Consider the following 11,650-nt stretch of genomic DNA (forward strand, 5'->3'; position numbering starts at 1 on the left):
TGTACAAGGAAAAAACCAAATGATACTAGAATTTCAATATAATATAATTGTTGTAAATTACCCCCTAATTGTTTTACTTCTCATTCTCCTCTGAGAATGGGAGATCCATACTCAAAAACCCACTAAACATGTCACATGTGTAATTTCAAATAATTACATCCGATAATTTACATATGCAGGGTTCTATTGAAGGGATTCTTTTTCCTTTTCTTTTTGCTGTACTGGACAATGTTAAAAAACCAGATGAGAGAACAGACTGATGAAACCTCTTGTCGATTTAACTAAATGTTAATGATGGAATCAAGGCAATTACATGACCACCCAAACATCCATTGCAATAAACAGATGCTAAAACTAGCTCAACTGATTCAAAATAACTATAAATTTTCATAAACAAAGGTTTGACAACATGGTTTCACGGCATCTAACATGGAGACGTCGTTGAATTGCATGCTACAAGATGCATAGGGAACAGAGGGAACATTAAGGGGCAGTTTTAACTGATGATTTCCCTAACTAGCCAATCCAAACTGGGGAAAGCAAAGTACAAAATGAGAAAAGACGGGACAGCGAACACCACAGTGATAAGAATGTACAGAGCAAAAACGGCTGCACTTGCAGGTATGGCATATAAGACTATCAAAAGAAATATGACAATCAAAGGGAACTTAACTGTTAAGTGCAAAAGGAAAACCAAGGACTTGCGGAGTGACAAGTGAAGTCTTTCGGCACTGAAATAGTCGATTATCAGGCGTCCTTGACTACGGCTTGACGCTGAATTTTCCAAACAGTGCATAGTACATTGAGCTCGCCTCGTATTTATATGCCTAAGCTGAACACCACCATCTGTTATTCTATTTGTGGAACAGGCAGGTGGATGACCCCCATGAATGGAAGAATTCGATTTTGACCTATCACCATTCATGCTCTCAATCATCCAGAGGAGAAAGTAGTTCTTGCTGGGAAACTTGACGTTCCCCTTGTAAACCAGCCTCAAGGAGAATAGATTACACCATGGGCAAGTCACGAAGAACGGAAGATGGATTGGTAATGTAGGGTATTTCAGAACAGCTCGTTGCAGCCCTAAGACACAATTTTTACATAAAGTATGGCCACACCATAGAACATACGGTATATTCTCTACAACATTGAAGAATTCCCAGCATATCGGGCATTCCAATCTTTCCTCTCCACGGTTGTGCAAAGACGTATCATCATCCAAGCATTCTGAAGAAACCTGACTTGGTTTCAACGAACCAGTCTTAGACCCGCTGGCTCCAGTAAAGGCCTTCACAACAAAGTTCCACATGGTGATCGTCTGATTAGCAGGCTTTATAGGAAGATTGTTTTTCAAGTGGACTTAGCCATGGATTTTAAACCTGATATATTGGCAATACAAACGGCATTGAGTTTGACAAGCAATCTCCACGAAATGAGATAATTAATGGATTGAAACTTTTTTGTGCTAATAGTGAAACAAATATTACAAAATAGGACAATCGATCCGACAAACATGTTTAAATGAAGCTCTTTTCTTTGTTCATTAATTTCCCCAGTCCCTGATCTCTTTTCTATTAATAACAATACAAAACCATTTGAACTTAAAGATCAAATGACGATCCACAAGAATAATCCAACCAAGAATATTTGTGTACCCGACATAACGTTTCTATGTCCTGGTTCTTGTAGTTGACCCCAGATAGGATTGAAGCTCTTGGTTTGATTTGGTTTTGAATTTTATTTCAGTCAGCCATTTAAGCAAGCACATAGAATACAATATTACTACACTGTGATTGAATTTAATTATTTGAATAAAAAGAAACCAACATTAAACTATAAAGATTCCCAAGAACTTGAGCAATGGCGAAACCGCGAAAGGCAATGGCAATTTGAAAACTTTTAAAGGACTTTATAAACCCTAAACCCACCAAGAATAACTCGATTTTAATCATTACCATGCAAAATTGAAATCATTGTTTCAAAAATTCCCCAAAATTTATTTGCATTACCAACATTATTTTTTTCTCTAGATACACATTAAAACAAAAATTACGAAAACCGTAAAAACTCACAGTTTCTTCACTTCCTCAATCTCTCTTCACCCTCATTAAGATTAACACTTTGAAGAAACAGGTCATTACCCATGAAATTTAAGAACTAAACAAACACTAGAATATGCAAGATAAAGATCAGAAAATTAAATAAATAAAACAAAAAAAGAAGGATGTAAACTTACTAAAAGAAAAGAAGAAGAAAAGCTCACTTCTTTGAAAAAATTAATCTGTGGTTTTTTTTTTTTTTTTTTTGGTTGGGGATTTTGGGAAAAGAATGGTGATGTGTTTAGCAGAGAAAGCAGAACAAAGAGAAAGATGACTAATGTCTGATGAGATGAATCGATGCGCTGATGCGATGTGTGTTATTGTTACAAGTTTATTACAAAGCAAAAACACGTGTCTAAATATGATAATTTGGGTTATTTTACTCAAATAACAAAAAAAAACTAATTATTTACGCAAATAACTTTGTTAAAAAAATAATTATTTAAATGAACTAAAATGAACAGTAAAATTGAGTAACGAGAACTAAATGGTCGGCACCAGTATTTTGATACAGGTTAAAAAAATATATTTTTGGGTGTTGGACACTGGATGGCCAACAGCCTTGTATTTTTTTAGCCCGTATCATATTGGTATATATTTATACTAATATTTGAAAAATAATTTAGGTTGTTGGCACAATTAATAAAAAAAAAATTTCTTTAAGGGGTGTTGGTATACTGATAGTTGACACCCTTTTTATTTAATTAAAAAAAATAGGGTGTTGACACACCAATGATCGACACCCTTCTTAAAATTAAAAAAAAAAGTTTTAGGGTGCTGGAACACTAGTGGACGACACCCTTTTACCAGATTTTTTTAAAAAACAAGGGTGATGGGACATTGATGGCTGGCACCCCAGTACCAAATCTAAAAAAAAATTGGGGTGCTGGGACACTGATGGCCGACACCCCTTCTCTAGATAAAAAAATTAGTGTTGAACTTTCAATATAAAGAGGTGTTTTGTCTTCCATTTGAGTTTTTGTTTGTTTTATCAATTGAAAACCGAGATTAAGGATATCAATGTTTTGTTTGTTAAGGAGGAAGCAGAAATTGTTGAATATGAGTTCCCAAATTTTGTTAGTTTATGTTCATTTCAATCGAGAAATGATAAATATAGCTGAAAAAGGTTGTGCCTTTCAAAGTCAGTAAAAAATCAAAATGAGATTCAACAAGTGTGTTTTGCTGGCGGATTTGAAACAAAAGATCAATACAAAGATAGCTACCGTGTAACACCCCAAACTCGGCCCAGACGTTATGGCCGGATCAGACATGCCACATCGAAGCGTTCAAAAGATTTCAGGTTGTTGTTCTAGAAAAAAACTTACTTAGTGTTTTAAAAGATAATTTCAATGCAAGTTAAAGTGAATGGAAGCTGCGCACCAGGTAGGAAACCGGAAAAAAGGAGGTGAGTCCCTCGGACTGCTTAAGTACCAAGCTCCCTTCGGATCCAATCCTAGACATGCACACTGCCGTTACCACACCTTAACGTCGTGTATATTTCCAGGAAACCAATTTGATTAAGTCCTTTTTAGGAAAAGAGATTAATTTTGGAAAAATATTCTCATTGTGTAAGCTTTGCTTGTTGTCGTGTTATTTTGAAATCGATTACCGTTTTTGAAAATGCGCCCTAATGCTATCCAAAGTCAACAGTTAAATATAAATAATACCTAACTCAATAAAACATATAAAACCCATCAAAGAAAATAATTAAGCGGCCTTATTACATTTTTAAAACCCAAAACCTTAAACGTAAATAAAAAAATGTCCAATTCACCAGAATAAAATCAACTTGCAGAACGTGTGGCCACTTCGAATCCCTCACAGCTCCAAGCCCACTATGGTTGGGGATTACCTGCGTGGATGAAAAATAAAAGGGTAAGTTTGGGGAAACTTAGTGTGTAAATTAACCCAACCATAGCCTATATCGGTTTAAACCACAGAGAACAGAATAAGTTGGCCTTAGCCCAGAACAGAAGTCAGAATAAAGCCCATAGGCCCATAACAGAACAAAACAAATATTACATGTCTATGCAAAACCCAACCCATATCCAACCACATGCACCCCCATACCAACCTTTCACCATGTGGGGAGACTACTCGACCCACCCAACCGCTACACGCCACAGAAATATGCAGCATGGCTGCCAGAACAGATAATGTGACAGTGTAACGCCCCAATTTTTGGGAATTCTGTGAATGTTGGCACAGGTTTAATTATGTTAGTGGGCCTCTAGAAGGCCCAAGCTTAAGATAGAACCCGACAATTTTAGTTAATTTTTTTGTTCCATAAGAAAAAGGGGGTGAAATTATGAAATAGGACCTATGTGAAAATGTTTGAAAATGCTATAGGCTAAATTGAAGTGGCCAAATAAATAGGAGTGCAGAATAGGAGGATTTGCATGACAAACCTCCCATTTTACATGAAGTGGCCAGCCATCATGTTGTTGTAGACAAAATGTGCACTTGATATCCATAATTTATGGTACAAATTGATACAAATTGATAATGGGTTAGGTAAATGTTCCATGATAATGGGTTAGGTAAATGTTTCATGATAATGGGTTAGGTAAATATTCCATGATAATGGGTTAGGTAAATGTTCCATGATGGGAATTTCATGTCTTTTGTATTAAAGAATTAAATGGATGAAATATGAAATTTTATTAAAAAAAAGGGGTGAAAAGAAAAAAGTTTCGTCCATCTTTGTTCATCATAGCTTAAAGTTAGAGAAGAGAAAAGAGAGGAGAAAGCTCTTGAATGTTCAGTCACTTGGGGAAGAAAAATTGAAGGTAAGTTCATGGTAGTTTGCTTTTATTTTGAGGTTCATGAGTTCTTCTTAATTCTACCTTAACTCTTGAAGCATATTTTGGTTTTTAGTTGTGTTGTGAGCATTTAGTCATGAATTAAAATGAAGGAAATGGTTGTTGTTTCATGTTCTTTTGATGAAAAAATGGAAGATAGGTAAAGTTGAGCCAAACAAATGAGCATGCATGTGCCTTAGATGTTAAAGGGAAAAATCGGCTAACATGTTGTGCTTTAAAATGATGAAATGGAGATTATACTTAAGTAAAATCATAGATATGTGATGATTGATTGGTGATATACATGTTTAAAAAAAAACATGCATGCAAGTTATGTGTGAAAGAGTGATTTGGTAATAAATCTGCTTGGGACAACAGCAGTAATGTGACTTTGGAAAATCACCATAAATTGTGGGAGATGAGTTAGAAGCTGCATAAATTATGTAATTAAAGCTTAATGAGTCTAGTTTCAAATGGAATAAACAAGAACATATTTTGAATTTTGTACAATGATAAATTTGATTCGTAAAGAAGAGTGGTCAGATTAGTCAAACAGTGAAACATGCGAAACTTTGAGAAAAATCTGTATTGATTGGCCAAACCAAAAATTCTGAAAATTTTACGGATATAAGATATATGAGTCTATTTTCAGGGAAAATTAACGGCACTTGATTTGGAGTTTCGTAGCTCCAGTTATAAATGATTTAGTGACTGTTGCTAAGGAAGACAGCTTGCAGTGAAATTATGATTATGTGGTAAACATTGACAAAAATTTGTTAATGAGTTGCTTATTGATTTCTTATAAGCTTACTATGATCTGTAGGTGTGGTTGGCCGAATATTGTAAGGGGTTAATACGTAGTTTGTATTTGAATAGTTAGATTAATGTGTTAGTAATCCAATTGTAGGCGGTTCGTGTGTGGATCTCGTCAGCATATCGTCGCAAACAGGTGTGTAACTAACAGCCTCTTTCTTAGTCTGGATTGGTAAAAGTCGAAAAGCCGAAATGCCAAAAACGGTATTTTGTAGATTTGCGAGTGTGCGAATGCTCGTGAGATAAATCGATTAATGTTTTTGGTAAATTGCAAAATTTGGACTCCAAAGTGCATGATTTCTGTGCCCTCGATATTTTTGGGCTTAATGGGCCAAAATTGGAATGATGGGCCAACGAGCCCAATTCGGTAAGAACACTCGGTACGTGATTCTGTTAGTACGTGAAAAGTAGGAATATGCATGAAAAACCCTAAAATAGATAAATTACTGAAATACCTTTAAAAGTGGAAAATTTACAGTTTTACCCCTAGTAGATAAATTACCGAAATACCCCTAGGGTTAAATTGACCAAATGCATGTTTGATTGTTGTTATTTACTGCATGCCATGTTGTTATTATCTGATGCATGGGATTGGGATATTGACGGAGGAAGTACTGAAAGTGGCTTGTCCACGTACTGGAGGCTTTGCCTCAATTTACTGTTAACTGAGCAGTAAGGCTGCAACTGTGGAGTGTTGGGCTGGGTGGGTTGAGCTATTCCCCACATGGAGTGTAGGGCTAGTACGGGTGGAGTGTAGTGGTTGGTGGGTTGAGTAGTTTCTCCAAATGGGCTTGCATATGTTATTGATGTTGCATGTATTTTGAAATGGGCCTTTGGGCCATACTGTTATCTGAATAAGGGGTTAAGGCCTAGTTTATTGTAATCTGAAAAGGGCTCTGGTCCAGTACCACTGTTACCTGAATGGGCTTAGGCCCAATAGGCTTGAGCTGACTTGGGCTTTGAATGGGTTTTCCTTACACACTGAGTTTCCCCAAACTCACCCCTTTTATTTTCATCCACGCAGGTAATCCCCAACCATAGTGGGCTTGGAGCTGTGAGGGAATTCGGAGTGGCCACCCGTTCTGAAAGTTTGATTTTCTTCTGGTGAACTGGACATCCTTTTTTTTACGTTTGAAGTTTTGGGTTTTTAAATGTAATAAGGCCGCTTAATTATTTTTGATGGTGTTAATATGTGTTACTAAGATAAGTATTAATTATTTTAACTGTTGAAGTTGGAAAGCTTTAGGGCGCGTTTTCAAAAATAACAATTGATTTCAAAATACCACGATGACAAGCAAAGCTTCCGCAATGAAAGTATTTTCCATAATTAATCACTTTTCCTAAAAAGGACTTAATCAAATCGATTTCCTAAAAATATACATGACGTTAAGGTGTGGCAATGGCGGTGTGCATGTCTAGGATTGGATCTGAAGGGAGCTTGGTACTTAAGCAGTCCGATGGACTCATCTCCTCTTTTCTGGTTTCCTACCTGGTGCACAGCTTCCATCCACTTTAACCTATAATCATCTTTTAAAACACTAAGTAAGTTTTTCTGGATCAACAATATAAAATGTTTTGAATTCTTCGATGTGACATGTCGGATCCGACCATGACGTCTGGGCTGGGTTTGGGGTGCTACATTTAGTGGTATCAGAGCCTAGGTTGCAACAACTCAGCTGTGGAATGAGTTTACAAAAACAAATATTTTCAAAAAAAATTATAAAGATTGCGAAAAACGCGATTTTCAAAATTTAGATCTTTAGAAGGTGGCATTCCGAATCTCTGGCTCAAGTCTGTAAATATTCTGAATTTTTCTGAATATTTTCCTGAATTATCTGTCTGTACTGAAACCCTACTAAGACACTCTAGATAGGATGATACTGAAACCATAGGAAAATTTGATAAGAGACTGAAACTATAGCTAGACTCCGATTCTGCGAAAACAAACTCTGAATTACTATCTGATTCATAAAACATCCGTAATAAACACTGGAATATTGAATTAATGCATAAAAATTCGTAATCGAATAATACGATATAAGTACAAGAGCTGCTCGTGGAAGAGGCCGTGGACGAGGCCGAAGTAGTACTCAAGTTGGATCTTCGTCTTCTGAACACATACCCACTGGAGTAGCACGACCACCACCGGTGGATGAGAATAGGCCGTATGATCGGGCCGCGGAGGATGATGCCCTGTCATAGGCAATGCTTCGTGTTCTGGAAAGGGTTGCCGGGGCAAGTACGGGCAATGGAGTTCGGGGATCTATTTCTGAACGACTTCGGGCTAACGGAGCGGAGATCTTTAGGGGCGTGTCTGGTATCGCCTCGAATGTGGCAGAATATTGATTGGAGGCCACAGAACGGATTATGGACAACTTGGACTGCTCTGAGGAGATTGTGAGTGGGGTATCTGTACTAAGTCCTTTGGGTCACTCGGTTAGGGTAGACAAACTGTATAGGGATGTACCCTTAGAAACTCAAGGTAGGATTTTCCCTGGAGATCTAATGGAGTTACCGTTCGGAGAGTTTGATCTCATTTTGGGAATGGACTGGCTTGTTAAGCATAAAGTGACCTTGGATTGTGCTGCTAAATGAATGGTGTTAAGGACCACAAAGGATGAGGAGGTTATGGTGATAGGTGAGCGAAGGGATTATTTGTCCAATGTGGTGTCGGCATTAAGAGCCGAGAAGTGGATTTGGAAAGGTTGTGAAGCCTATTTGGCATTTTTAAGTCAGTCGAAAGAGGAGGGACTGACAGTGGATAAGGTTAGGACTGTAAATGAGTTCCAAGATATTTTTTTGGAGGAGCTTACAGGATTGCCTCCGAACCGAGAAGTGGAGTTTGGAATCGACTTATTGCCTGGAACGGCACCAGTGTCTATCGCACCGTATAGAATGGCACCGAAAGAGTTGGTGGAGCTAAAGGCACAAATTCAAGAGTTGTTGGATAGGGGCTTCATTAGGCCAAGCGTGTCTCCATGGGGAGCACCGGTGCTAGTCGTGAAAAAGAAGGATGGTACGATGCGGATGTGCATTGATTATCGCCAGTTGAACAAACTGACGATTAAGAATAAGTATCCACTGCCAAGGATTGATGATCTGTTTGACCAGCTTAGAGGAGCTTCTGTATTTTCCAAGATCGACCTTCGATCTAGATATCATCAGTTAAGGGTCAAGGAGGCAGATATCCATAAGACAGCATTCAGGACTCGGTATGGTCATTACGAGTTTCTGGTTATGCCATTTGGACTGACCAACGCTCCTGCAGCATTTATGGATCTGATGAATCGTGTGTTCCAACCATTTTTTGATCAGTTCATAGTCGTCTATATTAACGATATCCTGGTATATTCTGAAATTGAAGCGAAACATGATGAGCATATCCGAATAGTGCTGCAAGTGTTAAGGGAGAAGGAACTCTTTGTGAAGTTCAGCAAGTCTGAACTTTGGTTGATGGAGGTAACCTTCTTAGGACATACGGTCTCTGCTGAGGGGATTAAGGTGGACCCTCGGAAAATTGAAGCGATTTTGGAGTGGAAGCCGCCTAGGTCAGTGTCGAAAATACGGAGTTTTTTAGGATTGGCAGGATACTACAAAAGGTTTGTGGAAGGTTTTTCTGTGATGGCAGCACCTCTAACAAAACTCATAAAGAAAGGAGTACCGTTTGTATGGACTGAGAAGCAGCAGGAAGCTTTTGAGAAGTTGAAGAAAGTTCTGACTGAAGCACCTGTGTTGATTTAGCCGGAGTCTGGGAAGGATTTTAGTGTGTACAGTGACGCATCACATGTGGGTTTGGGCTGCGTGTTAATGCAAGAGGGTAAGGTGGTTGCATATGCATCATGACAGCTTAAGCCTCATGAGGGGAACTATCCGACTCATGATTTAGAGTTGGCAGCAGTGATATTTGCACTTAAGATTTGGAGACATTACTTGTACGGAGAAAGGTGTATTATATACACTGACCATAAGAGTCTTAAGTATTTGTTGACTCAGAAGGAGCTGAACCTTAGGCAAAGGAGATGGATTGAGTTACTTAAGAATTATGACTGTTCGATCGAGTATCACCCAGGCAAGGCTAATGTGGTAGTCGATGCTCTAAGTCATAGAGCTGTATCTGATCTAAGAGCAATGTTTGCTCGTCTGAGTCTGTATGATGATGGAAGTCTGTTGGCTGAGTTGCAAGTGAGGCCAACCTGGATGGATCAGATTAAGGAAAAGTAGTTGAACGATGAGTCTTTGGTCGCTCGTTTCCAACAAGTTAAGGAAGGGGAAACTTTTGAGTTTGGGTTAAATGGCGAAGGAGTTCTGTGTTTCCAAGGAAGAATTTGTGTTCCGAAGGACTCTGATTTGAGGCAGACAATATTGAAGGAAGCTCATGGAGGACTTTGTGCCATGCATCCTGGAGGGAACAAGTTGTATCATGACTTGCGAGAATTGTACTGGTGGTCTGGACTTAAACGAGAAGTAACGGAGTTTGTAGGGGAAGGTCTGACATGCCAGCAAGTGAAAGCTGAGCATCAATTACCCTCTGGACTGTTACAGTCAGTGAAGATACCACTTTGGAAGTGGGAGAGGGTAACCATGGATTTTGTGAGTGGGCTGCCTTTGACACCATCAAAGAAAGACTCGGTGTGGGTGATTGTGGATAGGTTGACCAAATCAGCCCATTTCATACCTGTTCGTACCGACTTTTCACTTCAAAAGTTAGCCAAGTTGTATGTGGCAGAGATTGTGCGACTTCATGGAGTCCCAGTTTCAATTATTTCTGATCGGGATCCCAGATTTACATTTCGGTTTTGGCAAAGGTTGCATGAGGCGTTGGGGATGCGATTGAATTTTAGTACGGCTTTCCATCCCCAGACTGATGGTCAATCGAAAGGGGTTATTCAGATTCTGGAGGACATGTTGAGGGGATGCGTGATTGACTTTTGAGGTAGTTGGGAGGATTACTTGCCGTTGGCAGAATTTGCGTACAATAACAGTTACCAAACGAGTATTCGAATGGCACCGTATGAAGCACTGTATGGACGAAGGTGTCGTACACCTAGTTGTTGGACCGAACTAGGAGAGCGACAAGTTCTTGGACCAGAGGTTGTAGCTGATACTGAGGATAAGGTCAGAATAATTAGGGACCGGTTAAAAGAAGCATCTGATAGGCAAAAGTCGTATGTAGATTTGAAGCGAAAGGAGATTGAGTACTCAGTAGGTGATATGGTCTTCTTAAAGGTTTCTCCTTGGAAGAAGATATTAAGGTTCGGTAAGAAGGGCAAGTTGAGTCTGCGGTTCATTGGGCCTTATCGGGTTTTGAAGCGAGTAGGCCCAGAGGCTTATCAGTTGGAATTGCCTCCAGAGTTAGACAGGATTCACGATGCTTTTCACGTCTCCATGTTAAGGCGTTATCGTGCTGACCCTGCTCAAGTCCTGCAGTTGCAGAAATTGAAGTTCAGATTGATTTGACCTTTAAGGAGGAGCCTGTGCAAATATTAGCTCGAGATGTTAAGGTTTTTAGAAGGAAATCTGTCCCGTTAGTGAAAGTACTTTGGCTTAATCATGGAAGGGAAGAAGCTACTTGGGAATCAGAAGAGACTATGCGTCAACAATACCCTCAACTAGTTGGATCAGGTAAATTTCGAGGACGAAATTTCTTTAAGGAGGGTAGAGTTGTAACGCCCCAATTTTCGGGAATTCTGTGAATGTTGGCATAGGTTTAATTATGTTAGTGAGCCTCTAGAAGGCCCAAGCTTAAGATAGAACCCGGCAATTTTAGTTAATTTTTTTGTTCCATAAGAAAAAGGGGGTGAAATTATGAAATAGGACCTATGTGAAAATGTTTGAAAATGCTATAGGCTAAATTGAAGTGGCAGAATAAATAAGAGTGCAAAATAGGAGGATTTGCATGACAAACCTCCCATTTTACATGAAGTGGCCAGCCATCAT

General features: G+C 38.8%; 1 protein-coding gene across 2 annotated transcripts; it reads right to left on the reverse strand.

The window, feature by feature from the left end:
* Nucleotides 1-364: 364 nt before the first annotated feature.
* LOC107893889 (uncharacterized) lies at nucleotides 365-2,408 on the reverse strand. 2 transcript variants are annotated; one of them, XM_016819028.2, is made up of 2 exons: nucleotides 2,237-2,408; nucleotides 365-1,379 (listed from the first exon to the last, which is right to left on the reverse strand). In XM_016819028.2, exon 2 carries the CDS (start codon nucleotides 1,307-1,309, stop codon nucleotides 497-499), a length of 813 nt encoding a protein of 270 aa, XP_016674517.1. In that variant the 5' UTR covers nucleotides 1,310-1,379; nucleotides 2,237-2,408; the 3' UTR covers nucleotides 365-496. The 2 variants fall into 2 exon arrangements, with proteins under 2 accessions (XP_016674517.1, XP_016674518.1); XM_016819029.2 differs by having other exon boundaries at nucleotides 2,264-2,406.
* Nucleotides 2,409-11,650: the final 9,242 nt, after the last annotated feature.

The sequence above is a fragment of the Gossypium hirsutum genome, chromosome A13 (assembly GCF_007990345.1).
Source record: "Gossypium hirsutum isolate 1008001.06 chromosome A13, Gossypium_hirsutum_v2.1, whole genome shotgun sequence".
Taxonomy (NCBI): Eukaryota; Viridiplantae; Streptophyta; class Magnoliopsida; order Malvales; family Malvaceae; genus Gossypium; species Gossypium hirsutum.